Source organism: Planococcus citri, chromosome 1, assembly GCF_950023065.1.
Source record: "Planococcus citri chromosome 1, ihPlaCitr1.1, whole genome shotgun sequence".
NCBI classification, from domain to species: Eukaryota; Metazoa; Arthropoda; class Insecta; order Hemiptera; family Pseudococcidae; genus Planococcus; species Planococcus citri.
The window spans coordinates 81734017-81758772 of NC_088677.1; the positions used below are offsets into that span (position 1 = coordinate 81734017).

Genomic DNA, 24756 nt, shown 5'->3' on the forward strand with positions numbered 1-24756 from the left:
TGACCAATACATGTTTTCACTGGAAAACAAATAACTGGAAAAACTCCAGAAACAAACCGGTTCACCACGCGAGAATATTTCAAGATATTCTCGAACTGCAAAAGGAATTCGAAAGCATCAAGTTCATACATGTGTATGCTCGACGCCACGAATTCACGAATATAATTGCAGACACACTGGCTAAAAAGTCAGTGTACACCGTGGAACAGAACCAACTTAGAGTAGACGGTCTCAGCGATATCCAAATTATGGAATCGTATATCCGAGAAAAAAGACGTCTAAAAAGAGTGGAGGAGGAGTATATCTTCAACAAAGCTCATTTAGACCCTACGATTCTCGAACCAGGTGACCTAGTACTCATGACGAACCACAAACTGTCCAATTTCGAAAAATGCACGGCGAAGAAGCTATATCCCAAGAGGACTGGCCCATTCAAAGTGATACAACGCAATGGACAAAACTGCTATTTACTGGAACCCACAGACGGTAGCCCAGTAAATAGAGTAGCCAATATTCGTCAACTAACTCTATTTATAACTAACACTAATTTAAATGAATTACGTTCAAATGCATGCCTGAAATCTAGCCTAGATCCTCGCACGATAGAACAACAGATAAGAGATTATCTACATACATACGAGGACAGGATGGAGGAAGCCGAACAATCTGAAGACGATCTACTCCGACAGCAAACGCCACTAAGGCCCATTGACCACGACGTAAATGACGCCGACATGAGAACAGCGGCCAACGTCACCTTTAGAGAAATGGTGAATGAGGCAAGAAGCAAACGCGTAGCAGAAAGAGAGAAACGTAAACTTCAGGATACAGACGGCAAAAACCCCGAGGGCACCACACAAGCTGACCCACAACCTTCAACGTCGACAGGGGCAAATGGACCTCCAAAGAAAAGACGGAAGAAAAAGAAAAAGAAGGCCGCGGGTGAGTCTGAACAAAATAATAATAATGATACAAACGTAACGGTAGAAAACGAGCCAGTCAATGAACCTGAACCAGTACCAGACTCGGGTATCCAGAATACGCCGCAGTCACAGCTGGAACAGGTAATACCCGAAATCAATGACATAGTGGAGGAATCACCGGAAACCCCAGAGGTCAATCCGATGAATCCAGACGATGCGACCGAAGACTCAAGGCCTTCGGAAGCAGTACCGAATGAAACACCTGTAAGTCCAGAACCGACAGGTGAACAAACGGAACAGTCAACCACAACACGACCCGAAACAACGGGCGGTCAGATGATAAGGGTAGACTCGCAGTTAAATACCGAAATACACGATTACATAGATAATATAATAATACCTGAGAGCGAAGTGGACAGCGAAATGGAAGAAGAAATCCAACAAAGCATAATCGCATCTGACGCGTCGAACACGTCAGATGACGACAGTGATAAATTGGAAAAACGCCGAAAAAAGATACGTCTGGCGGCGAACTTCGAAAACCAAAACGCAACCCACAACGCAACAACTCAGGAACAACGATTAGAAAATAGAATAAGACGAATGGGGAGAAAACCACCAGCCAGGTACAGGGAACATGAAACCCTAGCCCTAACGGTGGAACAACAATTCAACGATCCTTTCGAAGCATTCTACGAAATGGAGCCGGAAAATCGACCGTGCCCAAACGAAGAATTGACCGAAGAAATGGGTTTCGTTGAAATTCCCCAAAAAGACACTGTAGAAATACTAGAGAGTTCTGAAGAAGACTTTTACGTAAGTTTAAAACATACGTAAAAGTCAAACACCTTTTGATCACATATATCGCTTACTTAAAGTAAACGGTAGAATGATCAAAAGAAACAACTTCAATAAAACTCCTATAAACTACAGAATAGGCAACTGCTTCGACCCGTAAAGGCCAGGCGACGACACGATAAACGAACCCCTACGACTGGAAGGCTAGTCCGCCAATACGTTTCGCCACCAATCAGATGATAGACAAACGTTCTCTACAAGAAAACGTGACGTCAACGTTTGGACATAAAACCGGACCAATCAGAAGGGAGTCTCGTTATCACATCCTGTCGACAAAGTCGCTAACGAGATCGACGCCAGCCGAAGCTATAACGCAACTGATGTAATAGCAGTAAAGTTTAATATCGAGTGTCGTGTATAGAACAGAAATTGATAAATTATATCGCGGTGAAATAGTGAACGGTTATACGTAGACGATTCCAGTAAAACTTCGCACAAGAACGACAATAAGATCAAATACCCAGTGAAACCTCGTGAGCAAAAGTAGACGAAATGGAGAACAAATACGCGGTAACAACGACTTCACCGGAAACATCTAAGAAGATCGGAAAAATCATGAACGAATCAATAAAATTGCCGTCTACTATATTCTACCAGCCGATACCAAACGAAGGAAGCAGACCAACGGTGATAGAAAGAAACCTAAACATAACAATGGGACTTACAACAACAGCGACGAAACAAAAGGAACTCAAGAAAATTCTACAAAAAACAACGAGAATTTCGATCGAAAAGTGAAATCAAAACCTGAAGTACTCCCAGTCGCAAGGTCCAGCAAAGAGTTTCTGTTATCTCAGTCGAGTAACATGCGTTAGCTAGAAGCCAACGCAGGATACTCGGCTCATGCCAGCGGAAACTCGGATGCAATTTTTGCTCTCTCTAATATAACCTAGGTACCTTGGCTGAGTGTCTTGGATTCGCTCAAAGCCAATACAAGACACCCAGCCGACGTACATAAAGATATAATTTTTTCTTTCTCTTCAGTATTTCGTTTATATATCTTTTACTCGTTATCCTATGTATAATAAACACTCGATAAAAAATACATCAGTACAAACTAGATTTAAGAAATAGAAATAATCTGTACAAAATAAAAACAAAATATACGATATTATATTACAAAGCTGGTATTTGAAAATGATTTGTGTTCAAAAGATTGATGGTAAAACGAAGATTCGAAGATCCCGGTTACAACCAGGGGAATAACACTGTAAAAACACCACACAGAGCTATCCTCCTGGCTTGATAACAAGAAACCTGCATAAAGTAGCACGAGTACCGAAGTGTAAATTGGATCCAGGAACGATACAAAATCTTCCGAGTAGACAAGGATATGTTGAATTTCAGTGACGAATGGATGAACTATGCCAGACAAAAATTCATCGCATAATCACTGAAAACCCCCACAATCCACGTCAAAGTATTACAAGATCGAACGCAATGGCTAATTAAAAATTAACCAAAAACAAGTAGATCAAAAATACACGAAAATGATCCATAACATACGGTACCAAAGCTCGACGTAGAAAAACTCGGTAGTAATACCGATGAAATTATCAGCATCCTTAACCTCCTCCAAATGACATGCCCAACGAATACGGATATGCCAAGGAGAGAAGGAGAAGGAAATGCCAATACGTTGCAGGAAGAGATCCGAATCAAAAACCTGAAATCAGAACACAATACAAAATACCAAAATAAAAAATAATATAATTAGAGTAATATTAAAATATGTGAAAAATTGAGAAAAATGAGGAAGCTGCCAAACGGAAAAAGCAAAAATGTGAGATTTAAAATTCACATCGTTGCAAATTCGGTCTAGCAGCAACTCATCTCCAGGAACTGACAAGGATATCCAATCCTGTGCCGTTGGATTCTTCAAGTAAATGAAAATACACCAAAAAGAAACCAACGACACAGGATGGAACACCGTCGAAGTACAGAACAGGGGCAAAACTCAATAACTAGCGTAAATACAAAGGGTAAAATGTGAACAAAATGTGGGTTCGAAATCTACATATAACACATAAACCAATAAAAGTAAAACGCTAATCACATAAGTAATATAATATTCTAGAAAAGGATATTCGGTGTAACACTGGCAACTTCCATTATCATTAAACATAAAATACATGGAAAACGACAGCGGAAAACCGAATATCAAAATAGAATTAATAATCAATACGAAATTAATTAATCTAATTACACAAATTAAAATATAAATAATACAAAGCATCAATGTAGCATAAAAAGATATTTAAAGCAATAACAATGCCGCAGGCAAATTAGAATACACACCTGTCGACATTGTTATCACGCGAAATATCAAAATATTCAGGAATCGCACACTTGAAGTGGACGAGGACGAATATGGATATGTGAACATACTCAAGTGCAAGTACTGTTAAAATGCAGAACGCCTCTGCTAATAAAACAGATACACAAACAGCCTAAGATAAACCATATACCGTAAACCAAAGCTTACGAAGAAATGAGCAATCAAGGTGAAATGCACACTGAACTTCGAGGGATGTTTGCAAAACGACGGTACAATAATGATACTACCCTCAGTTTGCAACAACCAATCGAAAATCAGCAACGAGTATCAATCATAAATGCTACACAATAATAACACATATGCTACTAAAAAACTTAACTATATGAGTATGCAAAGGCGACATACCAATCGTACACTTAAAGTGCACGAAAACGTAAAATCGCCAGCAACTCTATATACAATAAAAATAAGGAACAAATTCCATAAGTCATCCCCAGCGAAAATTTCAGCACTTAATCGATAGCGATCACATGACAGTAAAACTACTAACCACCGTCAGGTAATCGATACGGACTGAGAACATCATTCACCATTGATCGTATACTTAAAGTGGACGAAATCGATAAAGAACATCTCAGGTGATGCTGAACAAACTGGAGAATGACGAAATGCTGAATTATTCAACAGATAAGAGAAAACCAGTGAGGATTCTACAAGACTGCACTGGAGAAATCTTACCTTGTTGAATAAATTCACGCAACATAGTCATAAACTAATACATCTTAAGCTATAATAATAATAAAATAACAATGATAAAGCACAAATCACTCAAGACGTACACCCGGAGTGGGCGTCGAAAAATACGCACTTTCAAGCGACGCAGCCATTACGTACTTTGACCCAAAAAAGCACAATAATGACCCCGTCTCTGGAAAGCAACGTTAGAGATGAAGTGCAAATTTAAGCTCACCGACACCAGCTAGCAACCAAATTGCAAGATAATTTGCGGCAGCTACTGGTGACAGTAAGCCAAAAAGCAAAAGCCAATAGCGTATAATAACAATAGATACGTACTAGCACGGTATATAGTAACATAAATCGTACACTAAAAGTATGCGGTAATGTACTATGACCAAGTCGAAAAGGAGGTACCGATTGAACACATAATCAAAAACCATGTTTGTCCGAAAAGGTAACCCCAATGGACTATGTCAAAATCCGATGAAACTGGAACTGGAGAATGAACCACGTAATCACATGTTGAAAACTAGAGGACCCGCTAAATAAAGTGAACCTTAAACTTTCAACATGGAACTACGTTAAGCCACAACCGAGCAAATGCTTGCACTGGCCCGTGTCGAAAGTTCTAAAGTAAATATAAGGAAAACATAGCCAGTCGACTGTACATAATCTAGTTAAATACAAAATACGCCCAAAGGCAAACTATAATAATACAAAGGCAGATAATAAAAAACTGTCGAAAACACAAGCTCGAGTAAATAATGTAAATATGAATTACCCAAACCAACGACTCCGATTCAGATGCTAAAGGTACTCTGGAACGAGAGCAGTTAGAGAAGGGAGTTCAACGCAGTATTTACAAGCAGACGATCAGCATCAAAGGGTACCTGTGAAACAAAATTGATTAATTAATAAATTCATGAAGACTACAAGTACTCATGCAAAGAAATTAACTCAATAAATACTCACAACGGTCCATACAATATCTGAAAAAATGATTAGTCACAATATTATAAACGAAGCTAAAAGCATTCGTGAGATGATAAAATGACCAACATACATACCAGACGAAACGATGCAAATGACGTCCAGAGCACTACGGTTCACGATTGGTCGGCCAGCAATTACACATTAAAGTTGATTAGACGAATCACATTGCGCGGTTCGCCGAGGGTGAGTGTAACAAACCCACCAGCAGCGAAACGAGCAACAGGAAATCGGCAAAGTGTAAGACGCTGGACTAAGCTGATACGTGAATTCGTAGAAATTGATAATGCAACATATGCCCTTGATCAGTTCTCGAAAGCCAGTAGAGATAAAATCGAACACAGGCGCCGTCGACTGAATCATAAGAATTTCCAACAAATACGAACACGTGGCTACAGCGCGTGATTAAGACATTGGAAATATTGCATAATACACAGATGCTAAGTATACCCGTTGCAAATACTAGAGGCATGAGATGGGAATGGGCTCCTACTGGAAGAATAAACACAGTAAAGAGTCCACTACCGTCCAACTCCTCTGGCAAGTAACGAAACGTACAGTGTATCATAACCGCAAAACCGTGAAAAAGTGATTTAGCTACTGTATACCGATTGATAAAATTAAATCGGTTCCACAGCATCTAACTCACCTTTCACCCGAGCGCAAGATAAACACAGAATTACTTTGTCAATTGAATCACGGGGAAATGAATAGCACATGAGTATAGTAACATGTGACTTCCACCTCCCCGTAGTACACAAGACAAACTATATATAACAATATACGAAACTTAGATAAACGATGACGTTGGTACAAGGTATGGGTTGAATTCACATAATACAACCAGATACGAAATACCAACACCATCGGCTAACACAAAGGTAAATTAAGCAAAGGATGAATACGTATCTCCAGAAGACACGTAACAACTCCTAACGCTTACTAAATACTCAAAGTGTCACTGTAATTTCTGTATTACGATTACGCGTGAAAAGACCTAAAGGGACATTAATACGGGTTTGAGCAATGATTGACTGTCAACACAATCAAATACCCGGACCTGTACAATGTACCCAGGGCCACTGATGAGAGACGTCGCAAAACGCCGAGGAAGTCACAGAAAATTGGATGCCATGTGAGTCAAAATAAAAGCTCACGCGTCACCCCGCTTTCTGAGACTCCAAATGGCAAGTAGTGACAAAAAATAATCAGGAAAGAGTAACGCTAATACAGAAAGTTAGAACTTAAATAATTACAGTATACAATAAACAATAAATACGTAATATAGGAGTGATCGAATGGAACGAAATCACTGATGCATTTGAAATATATCATAAAACTTTCAACCAAAAGATACTCCAACAAGATCGATATTAAAGAAAAGAGGAAATCTTTTGCTGCGACTGGGTAGTACTGTGGAATATAAGATACAGTAACACTCAGTCTCAGTAACAGACGAACCTCCGTACATCTCAAAATATCGAAAAAATTTTGAATCTCTATAAAGTAAACTGGAATATAACTGTACATTTGAAATGCACAGGACATTATCCAAAATTACATGAAAGGAAGACTCAATATAGGCGCAGTGATCGATTCATGGATGAAACAATACGCATATTTCAAATATACGTAAAATCACACATAATCGACACACAAACGAAATCGCAATCATCAGGCAAACTTATACGTTTCAAACGACTAAGTGACCAATGATCAGACGATTTTATACACAGGAGTACAATACAAACTATGACTAACATACACAAGTTTATAGGATATTAAAAATACACTATAAATACATAAATGTTACGTTCATAGACACAGTCAAAAACAGAGGCATACCATGATCATGGCCTTTTGGGTATCTCGACCGATTTAAAAATGACGCCGAAGCTACTCAAAATGGCCACAACCATAGGCATGCTGACTGGAACTCCTGTAAACCAAGGGAAATCCTTTGTCAAGCGAAACTTCACTGGTTCGTTTGTAAAATAAATACACAGACGCACCGGTGAAGGAACAACAGACAGAGGCAACTTACCCAACTACCAGTCATCAGGAATGCCCAGGAATCACAAAAGCAGAGGATTAGCTTTGATCATACGCATTGGCTTCGCCAGAACATTTGTTTTAAAAAATCACAATGCTCCAGTGAAGCCAAAGCCACATGAAAAAAGGCATTAAACTCTGGTAGATGAAAGCATTCACTCAGCGTGCACTTCATAACCCTATCACACGCCTTGGCTTTACCGGAACGTTAATAAAAACACAACGCACTAGTAAAGCCAAAGCCACATGAAAAAGGGCTGAGATCACGTAGACACAAGGTGACATAAAATAATAGCTTATACAGTCATAAAACCCACCATATGTGATGAATTCACCGGTACGGTTGTCGATTAAAAACACACAAGCGGATCGGTGAAGTCAACAAACAGAGTGGACTAACAAATAGCTATCTAAAATTCTGATCTAACCTAACATCTCAGCATGAAACTTCCCATTTGATAACGGCTTCCCAGGTGCTCTTGTAGATTTCAAATACACAAGAACTCCAAAGAAACCATTATGAAAGAGGAAGCGAAAATGACGGATAAAACAGGTAGACAGAAATAAAATAAGATAAACATAGAATGATAAACATAATTACAAGAAATAATCTAAGGTAACTGAAAGCATTACGCCCGTTTAAAACGCACGTATCAAGCTACAGAAAACCGAAAGAAAAGTTGTAATATGCTCAAATTGCCCAAAAATCTTTAGCCCGTTATACATCTACACATTTATATCAATACATGTGGAATATAAATAACGGGAGGAGATAAAAGGCAAAATCCAACTGCATGAACGCGCTAGACACCGATGCAACGTTTCCCATTTTACACATACACATTTATATCTATACATGTGGAATATGCAAAATGGCAGAAAGTGCACGGTAAGACAATCAAAAGATGCAGCTAGTCACACGAGTACTCGGTACAAATTTCTTTCAACCACAGGGGTTTTGAGTGAATTTAAAATACACGCAAAACGGGTGTGATTGAAGAAATATACATACCTACGGCTCAAAATAATATAGTAGTGATATCGGAAGATAAAGTTCACATTCTCAACAACCTTACGGATGAAAACATATACACCCGAAAAAGGTGTTGGGAATGAAAACATGCTAATGAATCACAAAGGTACGATACCGATAACACCTGAATCAGGATGAACCGCTCACCCGAATTGAACGACCTACGTCCCACCACAAGTACATTTCAAATGCACTTGATGGAGACAAAAGCAGTCAAAAGGGTTAAACAAGTGCGAAAAGACATTTAAACAATCTTAAAGAATAAACGAAACAATGGTAAATATGTCAAAACATAGATTACAAAAGTAGTTGAATTCTAAAGCACAGAGCAAAATCTCTCACACAACTTGAACACACGCACCACTGTAGGCAACGCAAAACCGACAGGGATGATGTGTTCAACACATGTGAAAGAAACATCCAAAGAACAGGTGACAAGTATCATACGACGAAAGTAGCTAGCCAATCAGCCAACATGACTCATGACCTGCGTGGACGAAATAATTACTCCGCGCGGATCATCGAGTCATACAAGCAGACCGAAAACAAATTTGAGACAAACTCCAAAACAGTAGGCTAAAAGCACGCTGGATAGGAAAACTTCAGACATTCACCCCGACCTCACATGCCGACACCATAAAGCATGGGAGCTCAGGCCAAATGTACGAAGCAGTCCAAATTTTGAAACGAACGTAAAGGATAGTCGGCATTGAATCATCCACAAAAGACTGAACGAACCACACATCGTTTAGCCCAAGGTGGATGACAGGATACCGACACCTAAGTACATGAACTGCAGGCGGTATTCACCAAGAGTACGAATCATGGATCTCATTGATAAAAAACACAATGACGCCCAGATTCCTACTACACGTTGAAAATACCAGAAGGCTAAAGCTACATAAATAAAATAAGATACAAACAATAATAAAACTAACAATAGGATAATATACTGATAAAGTTGAACAATACACAAGTATAGGAATCGGACTAGCTGTAGATTCTATGATAAACAATACTAGTATCAACAGCTAAGACGAGAACCTAACTTGATATCAAAGTTGCCTGCGAAATACAACAATTTCAAATTGTTGTAAACGACAGAGACGATCCCGGAAAATGATGCGATCATCACGCTAGAAGCGAATGGTCAACCGTGAAACACTTCGCAGTCCTACAACATGTATGTTTCAAACACACATTACGTAACGACTGGAAAAATCACAACCGGAACAACATGATGTATTGATTCAACAAACATCGGGAAAGCACACACGATATCAAAACTGCATAAGCCACAGCAATCTTGAATTACTGTAAAGCAAACCGCAGACCCCAGGCTGATGATGGATAATTTACTAAAGGTGAATTACCACACAGAGGAGAGTTCAATTTTTTCGAAGATGAATGAATCAACTTACATCGTCGAAAAAATCGAAAACTCAACTGGGATAAATGATACGTGGAAACTCTCGATGACAATCATAAAACTAAACCTATCATTGCAAAATACAGAAGCAAAAGGAAAAGTGATATGATTAAAAGTGTATTACCATAAAGATACGCGAATCGAACTGTGATGAATAAGCTATACGCACGTTGATGGACCAAGCCATGCTTGAGATATAGAATATCCCAAAGCAAGCGACCCACCAACCTAAGCATAGCAACACGCAGTAGAGAACGCACCTTTTAATAACAATTATATAGCCAAGCGAACACTAAATAAAGGTACCCTGTGTTAGGAGTATATATATATATACACCACAAACTATCATCCCCGCCAATAGAAATTGACGAGGAAGATAATGAAAAGATTACTAAAAGTAAAACAGGGTGAAAAATATTCGCTGTCGCGACAAAATTCATGGAAATGAAAAGTCACGTACAAAAAATATCCGAACCTAAAGAATTTACGACTTGTAATACAATCCAAAAATTAAGTATCATTAGTTAGAGGCGTTCTAAAAGAACACATCTGACGAAGACAGCTTAATTTCCTTTTCACAAACGCAGCGGAATACCTACAAAGGCTATATAAAAAATGCACTCATGTCAAATAGTATAGAATGTGAATGTATTTATTTAATTCCATACAAAACCATAGCAGTGCACTGTCTACACTGGAACAATAACAGGATTACTGGCCCGGTACAGACAGAAAACCTAAATATATATTAGACAATACGTTGTACATGGATCAAGAAATCAGCTATCGACAAATACTGTCAAGCAAGTCGAAAACAGTCTCGAATTGAAAAACTAAAAGTCTTTCAAGCACCGACCAGTTTTACGACGCAGAATTTCTAAGAATCCTAGGCAAAAAACAGCGTATAAAGCAGAACGTGACAAGGCCGAGATAATAAAATTCAACGAAATGTCGAAGAGTGAAAGATGATGCAACGTCGAACAGGCTAACCATATGCGTACAAAAGAAAAAAAAGACTGTAGATAGACAAAGAAAGTAGAGGAAAAATATACGCACACAATAACAAGTAACAGACAACAAAGAGAGAAAAGCCGGTTGATATTCTGCAGACCCGACTTTACGGCGGCGACAAGCTCGTTCCGACCGTGAAAACGACCGCAGAAACAACAACCAATAGGAAGGCTGGAAACGGAAACATCAACCGGTAGGGGTGGAGAAATCCAAATCAGACCGGTGGAGCGATTTCTTTCCAAAGCTTCCAAGTTAATCCGTGTTCTGTCTTCGTTGTCGTTACATGCTATTGCGTTAAGCGTTATATCGTTTCGTCTACTGCGTCTAAACACGGGTTTTAATACCTTTTTGTAACCACCACGTGTGGAACAAAAACTTTTGCATCGTTCATACATATCTCTTTCGAATTTACGTACGAATTTGTCATAATTGTCCGTTCTCGCGAATATACTTCTGTGGATTTAAATGCTCGAAAACACGCGTTTCGCTTTTCTCATCGAACTGAACCATTATATTGCGCGTTTTATTTGCATCTTAGAAGATCCGCTATCTAAAGCGATCGAAATTGCTAAAGTAACGTGTCATTTTGATTCTTACGAAAGTCGAAAGTGCCGCTCGTGTGTTTGCAACCACTGCCGGAAACCAAAAGGTAAAAAATAATTTTAGTTTAGAGACATCACTGAATCAGAAATCCAGAATTTCTGAGCACGGTGAAGCGCAAGCATCCTGAACTGGTAGCGAATCGGCATACCAAAGTAAGGAAGTCTCGAAAAATTGCCGGTAATATGGAGACCACAGATATAGTGTGCCAATACTGTAAACGGTCGATCCTAATAAATGGACCCCATCACGATGGGGTAAAAGACCAACCAGTGACAACATTCTGTGCTCACGTATACCATAGCGGATGTACACGGAAACTTCTGCGTGACTCATCCCAATACGATCCAATAAATCACACGGCCAAGATAGCCACATGCCAAAATAGGTTATGTGGCACAGCTTTCGGCGAAGTGAACCTATCGTATTTAACATTCGAAACCGCTGCAAAATGGATCGATCCCAAAATCATAAAGAAGAAGAACGGAGAGATTGAATCGCTCCGGAAGAATCTCAGAGACAGGGACGACCAAATTGCAAAATTACAAGCCAATGCAAATACGGTAGAGGGTACGCTGAATTCATACCGAGCACAAATAGGCCAACTACAAGCTGACCTACAAACTGCTCAACAGCAACTCTACTACAGTGCCAGAATTCAATCAGGTCAGGCAAGTGCCACATATTGGCCACAGCCGACGGGTATGACACAATTGGCAGGCGCGCTACAAGCCCCCCTGCCAAACAACCAACCCAACCTGATGTATAATCAAGGCTACGGTAATAGACAAGCTCAATGGCAACCTCAAACGGCGGTAGTAACCCCGTTAGAGGGCCAAGCGACATATGCAGCCCAGGCTGGAAATGGCAACCGGGACAGAGGTCAAAGTGCGAATATTGAGATACAAACAGTACCCTCAATTGAAAGCACTCCCTCTGTAGCTCCAAGGCCCACAACCTTGACAGGTTCAGTAGTGGACCTGACAAGGGAAGAGCCCGAGCCTCCCAATGCCTCTGCGCCAACACAGCCAGCCACCTCAAATGCTACACTCACTGGACAACGTATGCAGTCAAAAAACGTGATAAGTTCGGGTCGCGCAAATGACGCGATCCGAACACAATCATCGTCAAACGACCAACGTATACCAGGACAATCACCATTGCTGACTGCACAGGCGTCATCTACAAGATCACGCCACCAACAGTACGCCGGTGCTATAAGAGGTAGCGAATCAGAGGATGATAAGTCGTCCAGGGAGCATCCGTATGGAGGTAAACCTACTAAGAAAACGGCGAGACGCAAGGATCCACGTCCCGGTGCGACTCCTGAAAAACCGCCCGTTCCAAAGCAGGAAACCCCTACGCCAACTCCACCTCGAGACAAATCACCTCGTAAACCTCTGGAAAAGCAGAGAGGGACATCGGCAGAATTACTCGGGTACAAGACGAATTTTCTGAAAAGATTCGGGACCAGCGCTGAGGAGCTGAGGCCGTGGTACCCGAATAATGCCTACCCTCAGTACTACACTGGCGCAGCGCGTGTCAACTCCGAAGGAGAAATACGAATGGCGCTATTTGCGTACAATATATTAATCATCGGAGACGGCCACGCTGAAGGCCTAACGAGGTACATTCTGCACGGCAGAAGGTACACCCACCTGCGGGATGAGGAGGTATACAACCGCCGAATGACATTACTTCAATTAATTGAATATGTCAACGCTATCAAAGAACTACCAGATAGGGTCATGATTTCCATTGGAAACTACGATCTCTTTCTGGGAGTGGCGGCCAATATATTCCGAAACCGCTTGGTTATGCTGATCCATTGGTTACGGTTCTACAACGTACAAGAGGTGTATATCCTACCACTCATCAGATACCCAGGAATGAACCAAAATTTATTCCAAGAATATACGGAAATTTTGGAAAGTGAATGGGTAGATGATGCAGGGTTTTCAAGGACACTACACCCTGTTGACGTATTCAATGTGCAAGCTGACAACGACACAGTATCAGTAGACGCGGACGGACCGTTCTACTCCTTACTGTACTACGACGGTCCGGCACGAAGAATACGCAGCCAATACGTACCCGTACCAATATCAGCAATGAAGAGGGATCCAACGCTGACCCAACCGCCGATCGAAAACATTCCAGATATTGTATACAATCATCTGCGAATGGATGAAGATCACCGTGCAGGGAATCCGCAGCCAAGAGCTAACGAGACCCCAGGAGGAACGACAGATGATGAGGCAGGACCACTCCCTCATCAACTGTCCAACTTCCCAAGCACGGCAGGTTTCTCAGCACAAAGACTTCCTGATATGCACGGACCACTCTACCCGAACTTACCCGAGCCGATGAACACATCACCAATCGAACAGCCCGCAACTCCAGGCCAATCGATGGAATGTGACACAAACTCTCCAGCTCGAGTGGAATCTATGGAAACCACCGAGCAACCATTGCAACAGCAAAATACATCAAATACGCCAGACGTATTTGTAGTAAACGCTGACCAAATGGCGGAGATAACGGCAAGGGAACGTGAAAGAGAAATGCGCGAAAAAGCCCGTTCGCAGGATTCCGACGACGAATGGCGCAAAAAGCAAAAAGAAGCCCGCCGAATCAAAAATGAACAAGACGCAATTGAACAAGCCCGAGAACGCGATCTAGAAGACCGCGTTGAACGGGAAATTCAAATTGCACTTGCAAAAAACCCTAACGGAGACGAAAATCAACTCAGATTTCATTTTCGATCCATGTTAAGGGATGCAGACCGGCGGCAACAGGAGGAAAACGTACGCAAAAGCAGGTCAAGAACCCGAACGCCGGCAGCAGCCAGGCAAAAGTGTCAAACGGCAAGAATGCATACGACTCCACTGGCTAGACCAGTGCAGCCGCAACTATTCACGCCACCTGACGTTGCTACGTTAATCCCACCCAAACCAACACGAAGGTCGAGCAGCCAAAGGCAATCACCTTCGCGATTGGAACAATTCATTTCTCCAACGATATCGGTCAGCGAGTCAAACCCACCAGTCACAGAATTACTGCAACAACCGGTAATGACTTCGTTAGACAGGCGCATTGAAGAAATGAGGCAAAATGGTGACCCACTGGCACAGGTATCCGAAATCGATACATCAGCCGGGTTAAACTCGACTGACATAGCGATAACGGACTACTCCGATCCAGCGCGTACTGTGCCAGATAGCTGGGAGGATGAGATCGCTAAAGGTGACCTCATCAACCAACCCGGCGATGGCGGTACCAGCCAAACCATCGCTGGAGTAACTTTAACTGTGATTCCGAGGAAGGTAGCTAGACTAAATTCCGAGGATGAGCGGGAGGCATCAGACAAAGAAAACCAGTCCACGACGGAATCAGAAGAGGACGATGCCTTAGAAAAATAAAACTCTGAGCATTATCTAATCTTCAACTGAATAAATCACACCGTCTGCTAAAAGCACACGATGAAATCTATTCAGCAAAAAAAAAAAAAAAAAAAAAAAAAAAAAAAAAAACAAAACAAAATCGATTCCGTCAAATAAGTATAAAACCATTCAAACGCACCGTTAGCTAAAAGCTCACGATGCAACCAAGCTAACAATAATCAGGTCGCCAACAGGCAACTATGTAAATTTCTGATCTGATTATGTAAAGCTAAGAAAGTACCCCTACGAAATCAAAGATACGCAACCTAGTCCGCTAATAAGCGCACTAAACCGCATATCACTATAAAGCAGGAGGATACTAACATAATATAAACGAAGAAAGGCAACCTGCAATATATGGAGTAGACAACCCCGACTGCCTACGAGCACTCGTGGTAGTCTACGCCAACACAAGCAGGAGCGCACCAATACATTTCGTCGGTTCAAAACAAACGAGATGATAATGGTTTCCGCGGTCCAGAACCAACGAAACCGATATTGGAATGCGACTCGCATAAATTTCGTCAGCTAGAAGCAAACGGAACAACTTATGCGCAGAGAAAGACCTTAATAAGCTTACCATAGAAATAAAATCGTCCACGAACAAATTCTAAACCGCACAGCAAAGACCATGACATGCTAAGGCGGAACAAGTTTTAGCATGCGTCTACTAAACAGGACATTTGGACAATTTGAAATTGACAGATGCACCGCAGTTGCGGGACGAATTTAGGCGAAAGATTTCATGATGTATAGCTTAAATCGCCTTTCAATCAAAATAGAATATGACTAATTTTAAGGTTGTGAATCCAAAAAAGAACATGTATATGATAGCTAAAAGTCACCAACTAGTCAAAAGTCCAGAACAATGCACATAGACGGTGACTCAGCATCCGATTCCAATTGGGTCACATCATACAATGGAAATCAAACCATGCACTCCAGAATTGAATGACGAAGAGGAAATCGACTACATCCAACATCCAATTGCACGACAACCGGATAGCAAAGATCAGATCGACGAATCTACCATCTCTTCTTCCTTGAGTGCATATATGCTCATCCGATAGATATAGAGATATGTTTTAAGACGACGCAAGGACGAATCCATTGTAGTAATATTTAAACTCGACAAAATTGGATAAGTAAAACTCCAATTTTGAAAGATAAATGAAAATTGTAAATAATAGCCTTGAATAACATGTAAAAACCTTTTTATTCTGATTAACAAAACACCATTCCACTTGGAATGGTGCTATTTATTTAGACAATATCAGCTTGAAATTAGGCAACAAACTAAAAGTTCCATGAATATTCAAGACAAAATTTTTTTTAACATCTATAGCTTAAGTTTGTAATAGATCTAAGTCGCAATATTACAAAAACCACATTTTCTTTCATTTTTCGCAATACCATCTACAGTCAATAGTTTAAAAATTCATTTTTCCCAATACCATCGAAAATAAAAATAAGAATGTAATAGATTTAAAAACCCTTTCCATTCTTCCTTCATCGAAGGAAAATTTCAATCAAATAATAATGTAACTAACAGCTTCTCATCGTTTGCCATATTCAACAACTAGAATTGTAATATTGTGTACACACACACACACGTAAGAGCCCCATATCAGTATGTAATTTTATTTATTCCTGTTATGATCATTCTTTCACATATTCATAGTTAGAACATAGAAATGCATTTAACGTAAATCACTTAGTATTATATGGAACTATAATGTCATGTAATAACAGTTTACACGTGCGAATGCAAAACGACATACAAAAATGGAAAAGTACACAAAAACAACAATGATACACTATGCTAGACGTAGATTGTATCAAACATGTAAACTCCAACTTCTCAATGGATGTCGACTAGAAGACCACATCCTACAGAGACTCACAAAGGCTCACGGCATCTATCGGATCTGTTCTTCAGAAGGACACCTCCAAAGGTCCATTCAACACAGTGTCACGTTCGATCCTGTCGGAATACGCACGTTCAGCTGAAACATAAAATAGTTTATCAATATGATGTCACGAAACAAGGGCAGCTTATTATGGCTAGTTCATGTCACATGGCTATAACGTCCGTATTCCAAATTCTGAAATGAAATCTTTGGGTTGCCCGCACGTAAATTCTCGCATGAGGAAGTGCGGGGGGCATTCCCCTCTACCCCCCTCATACCATCAGGTCACGTGACCTCCAAGGCAAGATGTGTCTAGCGGCTTTTTCCGAACTTTCTTCTGCTTGAATTAACTTTCATTCAGCCCAAAGGTCGGAGGGGCATATGTTACACACTATCATGCCTGCACGGGTAACGTGACATTTATCATCTATACTGGGGTAACACTGTCTAATACGAGCTCGTAGATGGGCGAGATGCACATATACGAGCGAGCCAAACGTCGAGTCCTGTTTTCTCTTCCGGAGAGGTTACATGGCTACGGGTTAATGTTGTTTTCGCTTATTTCTTACCAGGGTTAATATAGTTGTACTACGTTTTGTTATTTGAGTCGTTCGTATGCGGAGTGCGTTTACATATGATATTTGTGTTAATTTTGTTGTCGTACGTGTAAATTGTTATCTAATTACGGACTGATTCGCGTTGTTATTTAGTTTCGGTAAAAAGGTTAATAGAGTTGTCATTCGGGTTAACATAGTTTTCATATTTAATAGGGTTAATTTAGTTTGTGTATACCTTCAATGATTGACATGATAATCACATTGTATACATCAGGTATTATAAATATATTTTGTAGTACTTGCCAATTGTCTTAATTATTTCTAGTGTGCTATACTGGTATAGGTAAGACAATTGGAGTTAACGGACGAGATTAGAGAGTGATTTTGGCTAGTTAGGCTATACTCTGAGATACAGGAGTTGTGCAGTGCAATAAGTATTCCTCGGAGTATTTATTATACTTTGACCAAGTACGTAACGTACGGGAAGTATAATTACAGGCCAAAAACTATACCGTACCGTACGTTACATCATTATTATTATTATTATTATTATGGCGATATTTTGTGTGAAATTTTATCGTATCTCGGTTATTAATTAATTGCGCCTTTGTTACAGCTCGACTAAAGAAGAACGTATCTATTCGAATATGAACAGCTTTACATGCCTCTGAATAGTATGTGATCTAAATTACCTATGATAAGGAATTCCGTGATGTTTTTTTGTTATTATTAATAAAACAAAAACGACATAGGTATTTGTATTGTTTCTGTTATTGAATTGGGTATTTTTACTAGAGGTAAATTATTACCGTTGAAATTACTCCGAATGGTACAAATAGTACCTAGGTATATATTATTAATTTCGTATTAAATAATGATCCTGTGAATGAATCAAAATCTTCGTACAATTCGCTGAACCTAAATTTCTTTCATTTAATATCTCCTTCAAAAGGTTTAAATACTTAAATGAAAATTACGATTCCAGCTTCAAAAAATCGATTTTATCACTCGAAATAATATCATAATTAGATTCTAATAGAATTTTTGACTAAATATTAAATAAAACGCCTTCAAGAAAATACGATAGGCAACTTATCGCGTTTGTAGGTAACGCGAATTTCCACGAACGTGATGACTAAAATGAGCAAATATGAACTTTTTCAAAATTGAGCTTTTCAGCCAAATGAAAGCAAAATAGGATGTACTTACGATTACGAATAGTCGATTATCAATAATCAAGCATCATTGATCACGTCAAGCTAGTTTATTTTAGTTGATCGAGGTTTTTTCTACCCCAAAGTTCAACTTTTTTGAAAAAAGCTTATTTCACAGCGTAGAAATACGAACTTATCGCACAAATACTAAATCTTCCCTCACGGAAAAAAAATAGTACTTTCTGAGTAGTAGTTTTTTAACGGAGTAAAAACTACTACTTTTTAAGACCTTCATGGAGAAATATTAGTAGTTTTACATAAAAACTACTACTTTTGTCTAAAAACTAGTTCAAATTACTACTTCGTAAGTAGTAGTTTCGAAGTAGTAATTTTAACTAGTTTTTAGACAGAAGTAGTACTTTATCGTTTCAAAGAACTGCTGATAAAGTGATGTTTGCAAAATACTCGTGTATGAACAAATTAATTGATAGAAGCAAAAATCACAAATATTGTATACAATTCAAATCAAATCAAATCAAATCAAGTATATTTTTTGTAATAGGCAGCATACGCCGCATTTACAAAGTCAACTTATTTGCTAACAGTACAATAAATAATAAAGATACATAAAAAAATAATAATGAAAAAAAAAATGAATAATAAGATGAAAAAAAAAAAAAAAAAAAAAATGAAATGAAATGAAATGAATTTATTATTAATTTCCAAAATCGTACAATCACATAGGTACTGACGACCCCTCTATGCCCTGAGGCGAGGTGAGGAGCCGGATTATTATTACTATACGTACATTCCAACTAAAATAACAATCAAAATAAAGAAAACAAAAAAATAAATAAATAAATAGATAAATACATAAAAAAATTGGCATAAGTAATTAAAAAAAAAAAAACAAACAAACAAAAAACCAAAAAAAACAATCATACATAATAATAATAATAATTCCCCCATCCCCTCCAACTAGAAAACCGCGTAACATGAAATACGTATAAGAAGAGAAAGATTTGAACGATGAACACACAGGTGATTATTTGAGATATTTTGCAGCAAAAAAAACAACATCAAAAAACATAATAAGTACACAGTAAATGAGAAAATGTGAGCACATAACACCTAGACACGCACCATGACACCTACCAGGCACTGACATTCCGGTGAAGTTGATCAGGGGGGCTCAAAAGTACCACCCAGCAACCATAGCCTCAGACACCTTCTAAACCTACGTCTTGGAACATTACGTAAGTTAACTGGTAAGCCCAGCACAAACACAGCTGATGTATAACCAAACTGATTTTGTGAGTGGTACTTTTTCCAACTTGGAACACTGCAGTCTCTCCCCCTCCAACTTAAAGCTCCGCACCCAAGCTCTAGAGAGTATAACTTGTCAAAGTTCAGAGCACCAAGAGACAAGAACACCAACTGTGATGGACAGTCTCGAGAAACCCCTACAACAGTCCGAGCAGCCCACTTATGTAAAACTTTTATAGGATATGTGAAGTAACTGGCACACCCAGCCCAAATGGCAAGCCCATATCTCAACACTGATTCATAGATTGCAATATAGAATTTTTTAAGGTGGCTGAGACCAACAAACTTTGACAAATAAAAAAGGAGATAGTTTAATCGTCGGAGCTTAGCCTGCAAATATTGACTCTGTGGGCCCCAGGCCAGTCCATCATCAATAACCAATCCCAGATAACGGTACTCCCTAACTCTTTGCAAAGCAGGACACCCACACTCAGCTTCTTCATCCTCACAGGAGTGGACAACAACTTCGAATCGCCAGTCATACACGAGTTTATATGTAAAAAATATCACCTTGGACTTATCTACGTTTAATGTAAGGGCATGCCACCTCATCCACCTGATAATAAGTGCCAAGTCCGCTTCAATGTCACTTTGAAGCTGGAGAGGGAATTTAGAGCAGAGCACCAGAGCAAGATCATCAGCAAAAGAATAAAAAGTCCCATTCACCCTCAGTCTCAGTAGATCATTAATATACACTAGAAACAATATCGGCCCCAACACACTTCCTTGTGGCACTCCAGCAGTTATATCACCCCATGGACCCAGTACACTCTGAATTTTAACAGCTTGCTTCCTACTCCTTAAATATGAGCGAAACCATTCAAGCATGAACCCGCGGATACCCAAATTCCAAAGTTTTTTCAGAAGTATCTCATGACTCACTGAGTCAAACGCCTTTTTAACATCCAAAAATGCAGCCACAACTAATAATAATAATAATAATAATAATAGAAAATAAAAATAACATGAAATAAAGGCGCCAAAAGTTGAGCACACATATTTAAACCTGATATAGGTAGGTATCTTTTAGAGAGAGAGAGAAAAAAAAAAAAAAAAAAATGAATAATAAGATAAAATAAAATAAAATGAAATGGAGGCACGGAAAGATAAGCGCACATATTTAAATATAATATACATATGTAGGTATCTTAAAGATAATGGTGCACTCAGTTATGTAACAGCGTCTATATACTCATCTATTGTGTAGAATGCTTTTTTTAGTAGCCATTTTTTCAGAGTTTTTGAGAATAATTTTGTGCAGTTGATAATTTTGATTTCATTTGGAATTTTGTTATAAATTTTTGCAGCCATGGAGTCTATACTTGTTTGGTAAAATTTATTTCTGAATTGTGTGCTATGGAGTTGTTGGCTATTTCTAGTATAATGACTGTGTTGAAGAGTATGTAACTTTACTATGCCCTTCTTCACAATTTGAGCTATCAGATATATGTATAAGCAGGGTAAGGTTAAAATTTCATTTAAAAGAAAGACATTCTTACATGATTCTGTGGCTTGCATTCGATAGATGATTCTAATTGCTCGTTTTTGTATTACAAAAATTCTCTGCATAAGACTGATATTACCACCCCAAAACACCAAGCCATATGTCATATTAGACTGGAACATTCCATAATATGCCATTTTTAAAGTTTGCACATTGGTGACACCTTTTAATTGCCAAAGAAGATAATTTACTGATGATAGTTTCCCAGCTAAATAGTCAATGTGATCAGTCCAAGTTAAACTGGAGTTGATGTACACTCCCAAAAATTTTAGACATTCAACTTTAGTAATTGGCAGTGCCAAATTTAAATTTTGTGAACTATGACCAAAATATATTAGGTTTGTTTTCTCAACATTTAATTTCATTTTATTTATTCTGAACCACGCTACCAAATCATCCACAACCTGCTGTACTGAGATACCCATATTCATAGGAATCAGTGCTGTAGTGTCATCTGCAAATAGGATCAAATTACTCCTTACATTTTTTGGAAGGTCATTGACATAAAAGATAAAGAACAAAGGTCCTAATATTGACCCCTGTGGAACTCCTTGTTCAACTGGATATTGTTCAGAGAAATGGTATTCTCCATTTATATCTTCTGTCTTAACAATTTGAGTTCTATTTTTGAGAAAGGATGTGGTCCAGTCCAACGCCACCCCTCTAATGCCATACTTTTCTAGTTTACCTCGCAATATTTCATGATTAATCATATCAAATGCTTTTGAAAGATCACAAAAAATCCCTATAATGTCATTTTTGTTGTGGAGATTTTCCAAGATATTGTGAATAAGTTGATAAATGGCACCTGTTGTATTTTTATTTTTGCAAAATCCAAATTGAGAGCTGTGTAACAGATTATTATCACTGAAAAATTTAGATATACGTTTATAGAATAAGCTTTCTAGAACTTTGGAAAACACTGATGTTATAGATATGGGTCTGTAATTATTCATGGCACTTCTTTCCCCCTTTTTGAACACAGGTGTAATAATATTGACCTTAAGAATATCAGGGAAGGCTCCTTCCTGAACAGACATGTTGAAGAGGCTGGCTAGTGGTTCAGCAATGTATGGCGCTGCTATTTTCAGTATATAGGTATCAAGTCCATGGTAGTCTTTTGAATAGGAATTTTTGAGTGAGTGAATTACATTCACAACCTCAACTGAGTTTGTTGGTGCAATGAAGAATGTGGAATTATTGGATGGGTTTAAATTATCCAAGGGATTTTCATCATCCTTCAAGTTTTCAACCTTTGGTAAATTACAAAAGAATTTATTTAAAGCAGAGGCAATTTCCAGTGGATTAGTTACCATATGGTTTTGGTCCATTATATAATCTATACAGTTATCTTTTGTTTTTGTTTTGATAAGTTCCCAGGATGTTTTGTTCAAGTTTTTGGCATTTTGTAGTTTTTTATCATTTGCAGTTTTTTTTGCATTTTCAATCAAAGTTTTATATTTTTGTTTAGTTATTTTATATTTTTCTTTCAGGTATGGAGAGTCAAAAGTCTTCTTCATGCTATGTAGGTCCATTAAATTTTGCTTAACAGTTTTTATTTCGATTTTGGTTGGTGGGGGGAATTTTATAGTACTTTTTTGTTTCCCTTTCACTATACCAAATGGGAATGACAAATCATAGTGTAGTAAGAACACATTTAGAAAACTCTGAAAAGCTGTATTAATGGTATCTGTTTCACTCCAGCAGTTACTCCAGTTCTTACACTCAAGTAGCCTGAGAAAAGTTCCCCTAAAAGTAGGAAGAGACTTTTTCGTTTGAATATTTCAATTTTCAATTTATCGTTACATCTGGACACTTTTCGATCGGCCACGTGACGCTTTTATATTGAAAATCCCAAAAATCATGACTGAATGATAAGGCTCTAAATTCTTGGAAAAATCCCTAAAATCATTTTAAACAATCAAATTTGAAAAAAATGTGTGATATACTACTATGCCGTACGTGGTATATTTAGGGCGCGCCCACATGGTAACACTGCGTTGTGTCGGCAACACTGCGTTATATTCTCGTCAGCTAGCCGTACGAGCCAAGCGACGAGAGTACAGAACGTCAGTAGCTTGTCCGAGGCGTCGCGGATAGGTTATTCATTTGTTAAACGGTTAATGCAGTCAATTAGTATATAAGTGTTTACTCGCGCGTGTTAAGTATTAGTGTATAAGTGTTTTCATTTAGTTTTAATTAGTTTACTTATTATTAAGATCGATGCGCTCACGCTGTCGGCGGAGTGAGGCTAGAAGGATTGACGATCTACTAGCCGCCATCATGGTTAGAATACGTCGACGAACGTACGGGAGTTTCCGTTGAGGGACACCTTATGACCACCCCCTCGCCAATGTGCGAATGAAACCTCGCTAATGAGCGAAAGGTGCATCGAGTTAGCACTTATTCTACATCAACGTATGTAACTGTAAGTAACCATTTATCATGTTAACCCATTCGACTACACCAACGTGTGTATGCGAGTAAGTCATGTAAAGTGTTGTTAATCTCATGCACATTATAAATATTATTTCATGTATGTCTTCCATGTTGTTATTTATGGTGTGTGTGAACATCTGTTAAGAGTGTAAATACAACTTTTCCTGCCCACGCCCTAGCCGAGCATGTGAGGTATTCTGGTAAGTATTTCGTAGAAAGACTTTAAGGAATATTTCTAGGAAACAACACGACAAGTGTGATTGTAAGGCTTTACCCACCCTCCAATTAGGTACCCTTATGATCACCACTTCAAGATATTTTACCCTCTTACATTGGCGCCCTTCCGAGTGTCCAAAAAGCACAGATTCGCTGAAATCTGAGCTTGGAGGAAGTAAATCATTACGAGTACGAAGTCTGAATGGCCATAAGACTTTGGAAAATAATACTTGGAGTATGATTTTAATTGTACCGAATGATTCACTTCTCGACTGTTGTCAGACCACAGTGTCAG

The 24756-nt window shown here is 38.9% G+C and overlaps 2 protein-coding genes across 3 annotated transcripts in view; both read left to right on the forward strand.

Annotated features, from left to right (window-relative positions):
• Positions 1 to 24756, forward strand: part of LOC135837705 (small ribosomal subunit protein uS14-like) — a 62711-nt gene that overhangs the window by 8630 nt on the left and 29325 nt on the right. Inside the window, exon 3 of one of the 2 annotated variants that reach the window (XM_065353082.1) lies at positions 18439 to 18573. The exons of the other annotated variant lie outside the window; for it this stretch is intronic. Within the exon in view, the coding sequence (XP_065209154.1) occupies positions 18439 to 18447 (9 nt within the window). The 3' untranslated portion in view covers positions 18448 to 18573. Of the gene's footprint in view, positions 1 to 18438; positions 18574 to 24756 lie in introns of those variants that run through there. 2 annotated transcript variants of the gene reach the window in all.
• LOC135837666 (uncharacterized) lies at positions 13419 to 15455 on the forward strand. Its single transcript, XM_065353023.1, has one exon. The coding sequence runs from the start codon at positions 13478 to 13480 to the stop codon at positions 15332 to 15334; it is 1857 nt and encodes a 618-aa protein (XP_065209095.1). The 5' UTR covers positions 13419 to 13477; the 3' UTR covers positions 15335 to 15455.